This window comes from Perna viridis, chromosome 6, assembly GCF_037379345.1.
Source record: "Perna viridis isolate PV_CMFRI_1.1 ecotype Kerala chromosome 6, ASM3737934v1, whole genome shotgun sequence".
Lineage (NCBI taxonomy): Eukaryota > Metazoa > Mollusca > Bivalvia > Mytilida > Mytilidae > Perna > Perna viridis.
In genome coordinates this window covers 6,456,334-6,472,788 of record NC_142450.1, presented here as the reverse complement: position 1 = coordinate 6,472,788, position 16,455 = coordinate 6,456,334, and the positions used below count along the sequence as shown (strand labels likewise).

The 16,455-nt window shown below is 32.2% G+C and overlaps 1 protein-coding gene across 3 annotated transcripts in view; it reads right to left on the bottom strand.

Moving 5' to 3' along the window:
- Positions 1-2,755: 2,755 nt before the first annotated feature.
- LOC148613366 (contactin-5-like) overlaps positions 2,756-16,455 on the bottom strand; it is a 46,024-nt gene continuing 32,324 nt past the window's right edge. For 2 of the 3 annotated variants that reach the window (XM_088586774.1, XM_088586775.1), the window contains exons 8-13: positions 16,018-16,344; positions 15,146-15,427; positions 11,349-11,639; positions 8,845-9,114; positions 7,443-7,742; positions 2,756-5,614 (exon numbers count right to left, since the gene is read on the bottom strand). In XM_088586774.1, coding sequence (XP_088442900.1) covers positions 5,295-5,614; positions 7,443-7,742; positions 8,845-9,114; positions 11,349-11,639; positions 15,146-15,427; positions 16,018-16,344 — 1,790 coding nt within the window. In that variant the 3' untranslated portion in view covers positions 2,756-5,294. The remainder of the gene's footprint in view (positions 5,615-7,442; positions 7,743-8,844; positions 9,115-11,348; positions 11,640-15,145; positions 15,428-16,017; positions 16,345-16,455) is intronic. The other variant, XM_088586776.1, reaches the window with a different exon arrangement.

Below are 16,455 nucleotides of genomic sequence, written 5' to 3'. Positions count from 1 at the left end.
TTCAATGTCAGACAGAATCGTATAAATTATGAAAATAGAAAGTAGCACAAAATATCTTGAAATGAACCATGAAATATTGTAAATAGGCATATCCTCAATCAATCATTACAAACATATACAAAATGATTAAATCTCTGATCTTTCAGCGTGGATCGAGTTTCATGTTCATATTAACAACACTTTATGAGCAATAACTATCATAACAATAATAATGATCAGTACCTTCACACAACTAGAAAACATGCGTTCAATATAACGTCGTGTTCTTATCACGATATGAAGACCTATTTATATAATGATAAAATTTTATTTCTTATTACCTGACGATAGGTCTAGCCTCTTCTAGACTTAAAAAAGGGCTGTCAGTTTTTCCTCTGATTTAACTTAAATCACAGAAGCTGTTATTTCTGATCTTTTAATGAATAATATTCAGATATTTGTTTTCAAAGATGCGTATGTATATAACAAAGTTATAGATCGTAAGCCTAGATATCACTTATAAGTTGAAATGCGAGTTTGCATAATGTTATTTTTGTCCATGCTTGAACAATCCATGCAAACATTTTGGATGAGAACTCAGGCGAAGTTTTATATACTTGTCATTTTAGGATAGTCATACAATAGTAGTTTGAAAGATCTACACTTTTATTATTACGTCGATCTTTATCGTTAATAAAGTAGTAAATACAGCAGTTTGAATATCTTATAAGTCCTAAAATAGTTGACTTGTATCAAATGTTGTGATGTCATATCCGTTATCACTCCCTGTATCACAGACTAACATTACCACACCCCTTTATCACACTCTACTTGAAATTTTCTCAATTATATTTTCGGGGTCTCTTGGTCATTTAGTTTACTGCAAATGCATGATTAAGTGTTTATCACACGGCAACATTTATAACACATATCAACAAATATTAGCTTTCGTGCCAAAAGTAGTCGTACTGGTTTAAATATGTCAGGAAAAACGGTACGTGGTACTTATTTTATCTGCTATCGTTGGCCACTATGAAGAGGTGAGGTTTTGTTATGTACTTCGCTGCAATGTTTTGACTATCATGTAGATTATTTTTCGATGATGCCGTAAATATACGATTATCTTGAAATTCTACCGATATGATATTAATCTACATGCAATCAGAAAAAAAATGCTTTCATTTCGTTCATACTTCCAACTATCGAGGAAATTATAAAAACAAATTTAATATTTTTTGCTCCATTTTTTCCTACACCCAGTTGAAAATTGAATAAAACTGGCAGTCTCTTAGAAGGACGAGCACTCTTTAATATGAAAATATTTCTTGACTAGCTTAGCTATCGAATGGTTGTAGATAGCTTTAAGATTTCTGTATTAGCGTATAAACTACATGTACTGCATAAAAAACTGATAAATAGTACCTGTAGAATCTGCAAATACAAATGTAATGTTGTATAAGACGGCGCTTTTTTTCTGCATGTGTGTCATCACATACACTACTGCTAAGGTTATCAAAGAATGATTGATGCTACAGAGGTCTTACTAGATTTGATGGACTATACGTAATATGAAAAGAAACGTGCCAGTCTGGTCCACCGGAACTTCGACATTCTATTACAATTTTAACTCGTATATTGCAGTTTCTAATTCGCCTTTCAACTATAGAATACGCTTCATGATTCGTTGTGAAGTCATGTCTTACTTTTTCAAAAGGTAAAATTCCATGATATCAAATTTATAAAAAAGCAATATTTTTTCCGATTTTTAATACAATTATACTTGTAACAAAGTTGTCTCGGTAAATCTTTTAATTATATCTGTTATAGTTTTCATAATGCATGAAATACGACTTTCAATATTCGCTATCTTTTGTTACCTATAGCTACAGTGTATGTTTCTCGAATTACCTCGAGTATCGCAACGTATCTTTTAAGTTTTGATACTGCATTAAATACATGTACTGTTAAAACTCAATAGTTATAATGATGCATGCTATGTTTGGTTATACAGGCAACAATATACTAGCTACTTTCATGACTTGCCTTTCAGTTTGTTAGTTTTCTCTGTAACATTGTACGCGCTTATGCACGTAAAATTTCGTAGCGACGTTAGTGTACCAACGCACCTCCACGCCGTTGCGTTAAATATCAAACGTACTTCAGCGTTGACCACATATGACTCTTTTAGCATATATCTTAACGTCGATTGATTGTCAATTTACTGATGAAATCTATAATACTGATTTTTTTTTGTAATGCACTAATTTGTCAAAGTGATTTATTCATGACGATTTTCTTCCTTTAAAGGAACTAATGGTTGTAACATCTTTATCTCTTGTGGATATCAAAATATCAAAATCGTCAACAGTTATAAAAACTTGATAGATTGACTTCATTTATTTCAACTATGAATTCACATTAATCTTCCCCTACACTTGATAATTTATTAGAAACTGACTCGACTGGTGTTACTAGAAAAGCAGTGGATACGTATTCTATCTAGACCAAGTTTTTTTTAGCGGATTCCGATTTGCGCATATACTTTTGTTCCATTGTACTTGTCATTTCGGATATTTCATGTTCTTTATTGTGTGTGTCTATTTTTTTCTGTCTTGTCTTTGTCACTGAATTATATTCCTTTAATTTCTATTTCAGATAGATACCAACATGAGCATTCAATTAGGATGCATATTTTCATTTTTGTCGACTGCATTATTTATGTATGTTTAAAAAGTACACAAAACACTAACATTTATTGATAGAAATTAAAGTCCTAAATTAGGTATGTAGAAGAATAGCTTTATTCAATAATAGAAAATAACAGATCCATGTAAAACAAGTACTATCCAAAAAAAGACGGCCGACGCAGTAAAATTTCACTTCTAAGTTTCTACCTTTCTTTAAAAAATAACACATGGCACGCAATTTCAAATTTTCGATACAGTTTTTTTTAACGCCACTAGGTTATCAGTAATTGGCCAATCGGGAAACAGAATTGCGATCAGTTGACTTGCGTTTCCACAGAAGAGCGTCCTTAAGGTCTAAGGGTAAAAGGCGAAACTATATCGACTGCGTTGGAAAAATTCCTGTCGTTATTTTCTTACACCTGTTCATCTTACATATATCATTCCCATAAATAATTCCTTAATCATTTCATGCTTGTTAAATCATAAACAAGGTTTCCGTTAGGTTATCATTTGACGCTAACTGAAAAAGCAAAAAGTTTATTCCCCATGAATATATTTAGATATACGAACTTTGAATCAAACTTAATTTATTCTAGACTCACTATGTACTGGTTAAATACCATGTAACAAGATTGATATATTTTTTTCTGGTCATGGGATATTCAAAATTTGAGACAATAATGATAACAAATTGTGAATCAAATCTGATAAAAATCTGAAAAAAATGTTTTTTTCGACTACAGTATGGAGAAGGTAGATCAAAAATAGGAATGGTACCATACTGTGTTGACAAAGCAATGAGGTTATTGTCACAGAACTATTTCAGTCCATTACAATTATATTTATGCTGACATAACTTCAAGTACAATTACACAAGGCATCTAATTGAATATATTTCAAACATAGAAGAATGTAAACGAAGACAGATCAATAGGTATGAATTTACATGCAAAAAAATGTGTTTTCATGACATAATTGCGGTAATAATATAAGAGCATCACAAATCAATACAAAATGTTATATTTTCACACACACACACACACACACACACCCGTATCAACAACCATACTTTCTAAGCACAAAACAAGAACAGAAACAATTATTCCTGAAATACAATGTAAAATGATAAACAAAAGTTGACATAAAGTTGTTAGACTTAATGTATATGTTTATCAAATAGAATCTTGCATAGTTAATTGTTACCTTTCCCACTAATCGAATTTGCTCCTTACAATTTTGTTTTCAGATAATTATTTATTGAGAATGCGTTTTGTCATGTTATATATATACTGGATTCATAAGAAATTCATGATGCTTTATAAATATAAGCGAATTTTTGTCACTAATATTGGTTCAAAATTATGTAGTATATAAAGCTTGTGTGTGGGTTCGTAGAACTGGTAAATATTTTAACTAAAAGAACAAAGACTGACTTTCAAACTACTTCAAAACCCAAAAAGAAAAAACCCATTTTCTCTTTCTTTACCCACTTTCCATTTCATTACCAATGAGAAAGTATATATGTAAATAAACAACAAATGTTCATTGTAGGAGTAATCAGGACAACCAAGATTCGAGCAGAAAACAAAAAAAAAAATCATAAAATGTCACATTCGGGGTAAACAAAAGAGAAAAGGAAAACTGAAACGGTGAAACAATCGGTTCTTATTGTGCAGATTGATACACCATATGGATCAAATATATATATATATATAACGTCTCAGAATGTGACGACTCTATTCGCTATACTGCTCCATCGGATCAAATTGATACAGGGAAGATATGTAAACGTATAGATAGGTCTGAAAAATTCCCAACGAACTGTCAAATTTGCGATGCAAAATTTTGGTCGTTCCCTCCGTGGGACTCGAACTCGTACCGCTGTGACATCTATGGCAACACCGCCTGCACAAAGTCCAGCGCCCTAGACCACTCGGCCAGCTAGGCTATATAAAAATATAGCTTTCGCTGGCCAGGTCATTCCTCCTCGTTGGATTAATCTAGGGCTGTAACTTAGTACACGATGTATGGCACTACTGGACAGTTCATCTAGGTGTTATTATGTACGATAGAGGATCAAATTAATGATGCATGTCACAACAAATCAATATACAACGTCTGAGAATGTGACGCTACACTGCTCCATCGGATCAAATTGATACAGGGAAGATATGTAAACGTATAGATAGGTCTGAAAAATTCCAAACGATATTAGAACTGTCAAATTTGCGATGCAAATTTTTGGTCTCCGTGGGACTCGAACTCGTACCGCTGTGACATCTATGGCAATACCGCCTGCACAAAGTCCGCTAATTAAGTATTATTTCAACTACTGATAATAAAATTGTGCTTTAACAACTATATAGATATCAAATATTTGAAAATAACAAATATTCACAACAGTGATTTACAACAGTGCATGTTCAGTTTTAGTCGAATCAAATTTTAATTATCACGAGGTTGTCTTTAATGTGCGCCGATGTATACACGGAATTGGCTTATTTACAATTCTTTCTCACCTGGATTTAAATCTAACTCCTGTGTAAATGATTGAAAAGTATGATCGTAAGGAGCTATTCATTACAAAGTGGCCATACGCATTGAAACAACACTAAACCAATTTATAGATCAATCATTTCTATCTTGCTTTTTCCTTAAACACCACTGTAAGAAAGAAATGACATCAAATAGGATAATGAATCCGAATACCACTGCGATCATAACAATGCCAAGAGTTCCAATCTGTTCCGCAGATTTCCGGTCGTCAGGCGCACTCGTCAGCTTTCGAATTACAGCAGATACTTGCGTTTTGTCGATTTTCATGTCGTTCAGGACCTCTTCCATCAAAGGCGCCATCTTTTCGAGAAGCATATCTTTCGAAATATTTATATTGTTCCAATAATCTAACTTTAATTTGAATGCACATTGACATGGACACATTGGTTCAGCTGAAAAAAAATGTAGTCATAAAAACATTTTTATCGTGTTTTAGTTAGAACTATCCCTTGTAACTAAAGAGATACACGGACAAGTCATTACAATATGTCAAAACAATATTTACCGTGATTACTTACTTTAAATCATTAAATGACAAAAAAATATAAGATATTACAATAGTTAACTCAATGCAATTTCGACAAAACTTCTTGTGTTTCTCGTGAAAAGACTAACATATCCATATGGATACTGAGGATTGTGTAAAATGATTTTAGCCTATTTTCCAATAATGAATTGAAAAAACAACACTTCATATGGGAATTTATGGGAATTAGATTAGTTGTATTTTGTAAGTAAATGTTTAATACTAATAATATTGACGTATTGGACTAGTTAGTCAAAAAATGTATAATTGCGTAAGGTTCAATATGGCCCCGGACCAATAACTCTGCCAATATAGAAAACTTCAGCAATGATACTATATTATGGGTGATTCGTGCCTAGAGTGAAGGTGCGCATAATTATACAATTGAAAACTGAGTTTACTCTGAGATAACACAATGACACGTATCATTTGTTTAACAGCTACCAGAACAAGTAATGAGAATTTATAAAGTAGTCATAAATATAGATACGTTCAGTATCTTGTATCTAAATTGTCAATTCAAAATAATTCAGAACTGGTTTCTTTATTTATTTGAATAGACGCCGCCTATGTGTTGCACGAAATGTTGGACATATTTTTACTGCTTTTTGAACATTGCTGTGGTCTAAGGACGTCATATTAGAATTCTACATTCTACATTTAACATTAAAGTAACTATAGTTACAGTTGTTATCATAAAACATGGAACTTTATTTATTTTATATTAACTTGAACAAATTCATTGTTCTTTCTTGGTTTTACACTTTGGGTTTATCAAATCGTTGCTTGATATAAATTAAAGTTTAAATACAAATATGTGCTTTGAAAAGAATATTTACATTAAAATGAAACATTGAAATATACTTTTAATATTCAATGTTGAATTTGTTCAGCTTAATTTGTATTTTTCACTCATTTTAAGATGAGATAACTATCAGATTAAAAGTAAGAAAAGACATGCCATACATTTTTACCTTTCAGAAATCCTCTTTAAATGATGAACTTCACTATTAACAATTTGGCATAAGAACATAATGTTATGGTCCGTGTTAACATAGCTTCAATCATTGGAAAGGGAAAGCATATCCATCAATTGGATGGGTTTTGCCACTGAAATTAATTTCTCGTGTCAAAATAAATTTCAAGTCCGATCAAGCCGCGTTGACCTTTGACCTACAATAATGTACTTCTTTAAACTTAAATTTGTTTCTTTACACCAAAAATATTGATATGTTCCATTAAAATTAGGCTCTGTAAACTCTACAAATATAATTTTACTTAATGAAATATAGATGAGATCGTGTCTGTTCTTTCACTTTTGATTAGGGTGGGACTTTGCGTTTTTGTTTTTGAAAAACACACCTGCAAAATATATCTGTCCTATAAACGACACTCAATCTTTAGAATAACAGTAAGGTTTGGCTTCAGCTTCAGTTTATTTCTATGGCCTGCATAATTGTATCGGCTGTTACATGTAATTAATTTACACAGTTTCAAAATAGATTTATGTTAATATGAGACTTGATAATGAGCTGGGTTTTAGGTTTATTCTGAGATTGGTTAAGTTAAAATGTTAATCTATGGATAGAGGGGTCATTTGGTCACGGAGACAGCATGCACAAAAACAGATTATTTAATTAAATCTCAACTTTACCAATGCGCATCATATCAGTTAATAAATTTAACATACTCACTTTGCTTTACATGGAGTGTAACTGTATTGCCAGTAGCAGACCCAACAGCATTTGACACATTACACGTGTAGTTTCCCCCGTCGGACAAAGCAACAGAGCTGATTGGAAGGTTTGGTGAAGAAATCGAAACGGGAAAGATTGTCTCGGCACCATCGTTTTCTCTTTTCCAATGAATGCTTAACACTGATGGTGATGCTAAAATGTTGCAGATAAGTTCCACGCTATCTGATCGGTTTACACTGAGAAAGCGTGGGTATTCCTGATCGTTGAATAATATTTTACTAGAAACTTTTGGAATGTCTGTGAATATAAGTGAGAAGTGAAATTTATCCAATTAACAAATATATGTCAACTTAATCTAGGCATGAATAATTATTGTTATATATCAAGAAATTAAAGATATTTTCAGAATACGTATCTGGACAATTAGTCTTATTTAAACATGACCAGTGCATATTTGGATCATGCGCAAAGTTAATTTATATTAAAACAATACACACTGCATATGTTTTTCTTTTGTTCCAAAGGATATTTTAAAATAAAAAGTTTTCTTATTAATTTTTTATAGATTTGTTATCAATTGTCTTGGAAAAAACAAAGAAATTGTCTTGTCAATAATCTCGTTTCCTCTTGATTTTTCCTTAACTTTCCACCTATAGCCCCTTTTTACAGAATAACAAGGATTTGTAATTGTTATGCCACATGAATAATATATAACAAATATTAACAGTGTTGTCTTGTTTAAAAGCATATATACACGAAGTATTATTCTACATATTCACTGAAATAATTTGGAAATGATACAGAGCACGTAAATTGGAGTATTGCTAGGTTAAGAATAGTAAAGGAACGACTCATAGTTTTTATTCTTTTATTTTTTGTACCAAAAGTCGTTACGATAAATGCACGTGAATTCATTAGTGAAAAGTAAGGTAATAAACGCTTTTTTAGATACCTTCTGGTTTAAGAATTAGAAAAAAGTGTGTATAATGTATGAAACAAGAAGGAAAAGCACAGATATTTTATTGCCTAATCAAAGTATATTCACATCATGTCCCCAAAAATAATCATCCAAGTGTTTGTGAAGTTTGTATTTTAAAGATATTGATAGGTGAAATTTAGTTAAAATGCACTGTTAAAAAATAACGGAAACATTTTCTCTCATGTTTTCCTTATAAACCAGTAAAATATCTACGTCACAGATGCCTCAGTATAAATTTAAATATTTCTAATATATCTCTGAGTTAACAAAAACAAATTGAGCTTAATATAGATAATCTCTTATCACTGAATATGACTGTATGGCATTAAAACATACTTTTAATGACCAACCATTTTTAATACAATATTTTTATTTAGAATTATAAAATATACCAAATGATCACTATGAATCAATCCTTACCTCCTAGAACATGCAAAAATATCCCGCTACTTGTTTTTTCAATTTGACCATTATCAACATGGCATTTATACATTCCATTTCTGCTGAAGTCTGCCCTGAATTGCACTAATCGTAAACTGGTAGTAAGTATATATTCATTTGGACATAGACATGTGTCGTTGAGTAACCATGTGATGTTTACTTCTTGTGGATATATATAGTTTATGGGACAGGAAATGTTGGCCATTTCACCAAAGACAACATCAGAATCGTTTCCATTGCTAAATGCAACTAAAATACATATAAAACTCTAAAGTTACTAAATTCAAACCTTGACTCAGGTCTTATTTTTATTATTTATTTCCAAGTTGTCTGCCGCGATTGCAGCATGATTCTTGTTAAGAAATGAATAATTTCGCTTTAATGTCAATAGTGTCAACAATTTACTATTTATAGGGTCCTGTGCCCACAAAGGCTTGTTAAGATACTTCATGCAAGAATCCTAAGAAAATGAAAATCATATTGGTTATATTGTCTCATTCATTAATACATCATAACCCAACTTTTCGATATATAAAGCACAAAGACGTGCATTTCGTCATTCAGGATTCGCACAATCATGTAAACAGTACAGGCGTCACGTAATCGCACCGACTAGCAGCTTGAAAAATTAAATAACGACATTGTAAATAATTTAGACAATTTTATTACATTGCCACAAAAATGAGTAGAAGTGTGATGTTTGATATTTCATCGTATTCTTAGAATAGTTTGTTTGCTCTGTCTCCTAGAACACCCGCCGATGGTTCATAAAATGCTACGTCCGGAATAGACGAAAAAGGAAAGGAAAACTATGACACGTTGAACAAATCGGTTCTCATGGTGCAGATAGATACATCATAGCAACCGATCTTTTCATGATGATGACCATAAAAACTTGTAGCAACATAACCTTGTTAAACAGAGAATCTTGTAATACTAGTAGCTTGAGCCGTTCAGGTCTCCCGCGCACGATACCTAAACGCACGCTAAACGCTCACCAAACGCACAATAAACTAACGCTCCAAGCGTGCGTTTAAATGCACGATAGACGAACGCTCATAGCGTGCGTTTAAATGCACGATAGACGAATATGTAAAATAATAAAGAAAAAAAAAGCAAACAAAAACAAATAGAAATAATGAAAATATATAAATTAATAATAGCAAAAAATATAAAAAGAACAGATGAATCAAGAAAATAATCAAAGGACAAATAAAAAACGAACGCTTCTATCGTGAGTTTAAACAAACACTTCTATCGTGCGTTTAAACGAACACAAAACGATGTGTAAACGCAAGATAAACGATGCACAAACGCTAAAATGGGAAACGTGAATGTTTCAAGGAGTGTATCTTTCACTACTTCAAAGCGTACAACACTTGCTTAGCTCAATGGTAAACCTAAATTTTATATTAATAAGTACGATACCCTGATAAAAAAAACATGGGCGAAAACATAGCGTAGTAATACGTAGTAAATTAGGAAATGGTTATAGGTCTACACAGGAGATTTTGTTCTTATTCGATTACTTTGACTTCAATTCTTATTTCGTTATTTAGAGTTACTTAAGTATTTTATAAATAAGAATGTAATACGAAAGTAACAAATGCAAGTTACCTTATAAAAAATAAACATTAACTTCGCTTGATAGGTGTATTAACTTCATTGTGTTTTTAATAGAAAAAAAAGGAACAGAGAAGGTGAAACGCAACATGTGCACCATAGTATAACCTTTATGAATAGTAGTTAAAAATTACTGAGACCACCAAAAGGTCTCCAAATAGTGTAAACACACCTTCAAGTAAGTTCTGAATGGCCCCGACAACAAAAATAAAAAAAAATCCACGGTGACAGATGGATGACTTTTCTTAGAAGTCAAATAACGACATGAAGACGCATTAATAACCATCATTGTTAAACACTATTGACCTTAGGACGAAGTCATTAAAGATGACGGAAATACAATGGATTCTTACGGTGGCTATTTAATAAGTAAGTTGACAAATTAAATGCCGATAAAAATGTTTTTACTGAAGGAAAACGCCCATAATTGTAAGGGTGCTTTCATAGCCACTGTACCCATTTAATCTATTAATGCTTTTAGCTTTTTGCACTAAACGAGGCATGTTTTCAGTGATCATGATAAGTGCTCTTAAATGCTGGTACTCATTTGACGGCTAGCTTTGGGAGATATGGTTCTTATGCGTTTCTTTGTAAGTAAACTTGATTTGTAAAATATGTAAAAAATGACTACAATTGTAAACAACAATAAGGAAAAATACTTAAGTTTTTTTTTCATTTCACTAGATACATTGTTTAAAGGTTACTCTAGATAAAAAAGGTTAAAAGTAAATGGAAGAAGCAGTAGAAGTAGATGTACTAGAAGAAGAAGAAGAACAATAAAAGACAAGGAAAAAATGGTTCTGAGCATACATGATATATTTAACAGTTGTTATAACTACATTTCACCCATTCAAACTTACTGCCATACGCCGACACAGCTATTATGTCGCTTCTTATCGAAGACCTGATGCCGTTATAGGCAACACACCAGTAATTATCATTGTCTGAAATCTGCATCGAGCTCGTGGGTACAAATTGGACTGTTTCTAGCTTACTTCCATTTGAAGATGCCGTTGATGTGTATGATCGACTTTTCGTCGACATTCCCACATACATTACTGGCGGGAAAGCACGGACTGAGCAAGTAATGGTCAAAGGATGAAATAGCTCGACTTCACCATTTAATGATATGTTGACTTCAACGGGGGGTGCTGTAATAAATAAAGAATATTTCGATTATGGTATGGTATTAACCGCACAGGCAACTTATTTTAGAATGGTCTGCAAATAGCCTTTGACAACACACAGTTTCAGATAAAGTGTATTTTTATTGATTAGAAATCTAGATATTTTTTAGTTTTGTACGCCTACGGCTTATACCGTTATTATACATATATCGTCTGCAGTGGAGGATTATATACCACATAACCACTAGCGGGAAAAATATTGTACAGAATAAAGTCGAGGGTAATACTTTTTTTGAGTGGTGATCTAGAATACCACCCTAATCAACATTAGATATTCATAATGTTCCGTGTACTGTGTACCACGTGAATTTCGTGTACCCTGTACTATGTTCTGAGTATTTTTCGTTCATTATATAGATTTAAAAACGACAAAAAACAATATATACAGTGCATTTATATTCCCAGACTTCGATCTATCATAATCGTTCTAAAAATGTGCCGACTAACAATAAACTAAGTAAGGGTACAAAAGCAATTTTGGAAGTATCTAACAATTTCTGTCAACAGCAGCTGATAAATCTGTTTCAGAAATGTGCATTGGCCAGTCTGACGGAAAGAGGGATGAACGAGGTCATTGCAATTCAACCCCCATTAAAGTCTATTAATATTTGTTGTAAAAATCAACTAAGTATGTCGATGATTTCTTTTCTGATACGCCTGGTTATTTTTTACACAAACTCATTGAAACTAAATGAGGTCATCTACAAATCATGATTTTGCAAGAAAGTTAAGGCGTTAAAGGACGATACAAAAACGAGGAGTGCAATCCTTTTCACGGAATAAATAAGAAACATCTGCACCGTAACTACAGAGACATGTTTCAAATATAGTTTAACATGTAAAAGAAGCCATTACACTAGCAATTATGAAGTTTTTTCTGCAATTTATGTCAATTTTTGTGTACTTTACAAGTCACAAGATAATCTTATAAATTAAATCACATACTCTTATGTTTCGTTCATTAATGCAATATTGAGTTACCAGGCTACTGACTAATAGTGGACTGAATCGTCATAGCTTTATATTATCGTTTTTTTTTGTAATTCTTTGGGGTCTCTTTATCGGAACAATGTACGTCTAAACATCACTCATTCAGTATACTTCACTATCCCCAATGCAGATGAATATGATAATGTATCAATGATTGCCAATGTTAATAAAACTGACAAACGTGGAATATACAATCGCTATATGAGTTGCACACCAAATTTCACGAGGCTATGATCTATGCTTGCTGAGAAGAATGGGACGGAATATGCAACTCTTGACTACCAATGCTGACAAATAAACTGTCAATAAACAGCTGCAGGAATTTGAAGTACCTGAAATCGGTAAGCGCATTATGGGACCCTTCTATGAAGTTGCATACTAATTATCATGAGGGTGAAAAAAGTATTGAACACATGTCGAAAAGAATCAAAGTGATCGGCCATTTTTGTTCTTATGGGACGGAACTGGGATTTGATGTTGGATATTTTTTTTTGTTTCAAAAGTACCCCTCCTCCACTCGCTTATGAAATGGTCGATGCAGACAGCTTAGTCGATAAACATGAAGTAGAAATAATAGATTATTTTTCTGTCTATTCCCTTTATCTCATTTACATATTTCATTTTTACTTATTTCCATAAACACACACAATATAGATTTGTCTTTTTAAGTACTCCTCTAAATAAAATTTAAAATTTCTTTCTTTTTGCTCAGATGTGCATTATAAAAGAGCCACCGTCGCGTGCCATCCACTTTTCAGTCAAAGAGCGACTTGTCCAAACAGCAACCGTTGTTTTGTCAACTGTCATTCATGTTACGCGACTGCCTGTCCATATTTAGCTTTTGATACTGATATGATTGAATTGTGTTATGAAGGAGCCCTCCCTTACTTTTTAATGTCTTATACACATAATGGTAAATGCAATACTTGTTCAGACATAAAAAAATGTGCGTGATAAGTTAGGATTTAGATCTCAGATTGTTATATTTGTAATTTCTAATGAAAATGAGGATTCTAGACCAATGTTATTGTATATGTAACACACATGAACAAATATCTTAGATCACGTCTATGTCCCTTTAAAGATAGCATATTAAATAGAATTACTTGAATTAATTTTTAAATTTTGCGTCAGGTAGAACTGCATGTACATCATGTACATGTTATAATCCAAATCGTGTTAAACGGATGTAATTCCGGTAAAATTGCGCATATAACCGTAATAAACATATTATCTAGTTTGATTAGCATTTGTATTTGTTTATTAAAATGTTAATCACTTGTTTATTAGCCTAATGTTGTTGTTAATTTGGTTCACGGGTTCATAAAAAAATTCCTAGATGTAAGTGTTTTAAGAACATTTTTGAACGTTTACACTGTCATATGTTACATCTTGAATGATGTGAAACAGTTTGGTTGATATTCTAAAATGCTAGAAACAAGAAAGTACATCCATAGAACTATTAAGCTTGATAATTATTTAATAAATTAAAATTCTAATAAATTATCTTAGAGTAATGAAGTTTGTATCATAGTCATACATGTGTCATTGGCACGCGTCACGAACTATTTCGCTTGTTGAGAAAATCATCGGCGAATTCGGGAGTTGCCGGGGGTTGGAATTCCATTTTTGTTGACAATTTTATTAATTGTGTACTTCCTGGCACAGAATAGCAAATAATCACCTGAAAGTCCCTTTCTAAAATGTATGGAATTCCCTCTTTATTTTGAATTATATAAAATAATTGCAAACAAGTATCTACATTATATGGCGAAAGATATTCAACAAATCAAATTCGGGGCTGTTTGAGGTGGAATCTATTGTCTGCGTATTTTCCGGGCTTAAAAGTGTTATATTTGGCATAACTGTAACTTTATTATCTTAACTAATGATTCATAAGTTTATACAACATACAACCATTGTACTATATGTTGTACTCAAAAACAACCTTATTTTCCATTATAATCGATTTCTTTTCCCGTCTACCGTATGCATTCCATGTACCGTAACCCGTACTCCTTGTACCGTTTTCCGTGTGATTTGGAACGTTCATTGATTCAGGTAGTATATTGTGTCTTTGTTGCAGGTGTTTCTAGAAAAGTAGAGGATGTTTTTCCTACTGTTGCACCTGATCGTCAGTGGAGTCCGAGTTGTTCCCTTTGTTGCTTTTTATTTATTATTTTGGTTATTTTATGTTCTTTGTTATAAATCATTTGATTACAGTTTTTGGTTCTCATTATAACGGTTTCATTATATATTGAAACCTGCATAAAGCAAAATGTTTTGAACTCACGTTTTGTTCGTGTTGCAATAATTCAAAACATATAAAAACTGAAATAAATTATCTTTGTAAGGTGTTTGGATTATACATGTTACTTTACGGTTAAAACCGGTTTCACCGTGTATTTTATGAACATAAACAGACACCTTCAATCGTGTGATATGTTTTATTTCATCAAATGAAAATTAACTAAACTTACCGCCTAAAGCTTTTTTGGCACTACAATTCATTCCCATTGTGTTATTTGCACAACATGTATAGTAACCGAGATCAGTAAATACTACATCCCGAATATGTAAGTTATAAGTTTGGTCTATTATACTGTATTTATCTTCTGTCATATCTACGGGATCTGAATTTTCTCTCTCCCACCAGGTATGTAAAACCTGAGGATAAACATCCGGTACAGAACAGGATATTGTAGCGTTCTGACCCAAGGTTGTCTCTTCAATGTCACTTGTAACGTTAGGAGCAGGAAGTTCTGAGAAATAATTTGAATTGAATATAATAAAAACATTTATTTTAGGAATTAAATAATTGTAATGTATTTTTTTTCTACAAAGTTACAAAATTTCAATGTATAACATATTTGTTATAGGTTGCCAATCTTGATCAGTGAAATTACATTGAACTTCATAAGGCTCAGTGAGAAAGAACAAATAATCATAACGCACTTGTTTGTGCATACAAGATATTGAACTCAAATCTCAATCAATTCCTATAATTTGAAAAAAAACCTTTGTTAAAAACCTTTATGAAATTGAAAAAAAATATTAATTTTTATAAATTGTGATAATGGGTTCGTCGTATAAAAAATGAAAAGGAAAAAATACATTAACCGACGCCTGTAGACTGGGCTGGTTCATAACTCCTTTTAGGGTTAGGGAGGGACAAAAATAGCTTATGGTTAATAAATGCAGTAGAACATTATTTTTCAAGATTGTAATTAATGTTGTTGAACATGATTTATATGTACTTGTCTTTGTAGTAAAACTCAAAAAATTTAAAAAGATTTTGCAATAATTATTATTATACGTCCAATAACTTTATGGTAGTATGTGAATAGAATACCTGGTGTTAACACAACCGATACTTCTGATGATCCCCGTCCATTTTCATTAATCACGACACATCTATATCTTAAGACCTGTTGTTGACTAACACCAATAATTATTAGCTTTGAATAGTTCTCTTGAACGTTTAGTGTTATAGTAAACACGGCTGAACTCAAAATTACCCCAGGACGATAAATTTCATTTCCAGGTGACACGATTTCCCATTGTACATCTGATAGGTTTGTTAAAGAAATGTAGTTGCAACGCAGTTCAACATTGTCACCGAGTTTTACGTCCGTATTTTCTGGATTCTTGTGAACATCAACCATAGGTAGAGAAGTGTCTATGAAAAAATATTTAAATATCAATACTAATTCAATAAGAAGTAGAAATGCAAATATGCCAACACAGAGAACACCACGAGCCTTATTATGTTGAGATCACCATAAGTACC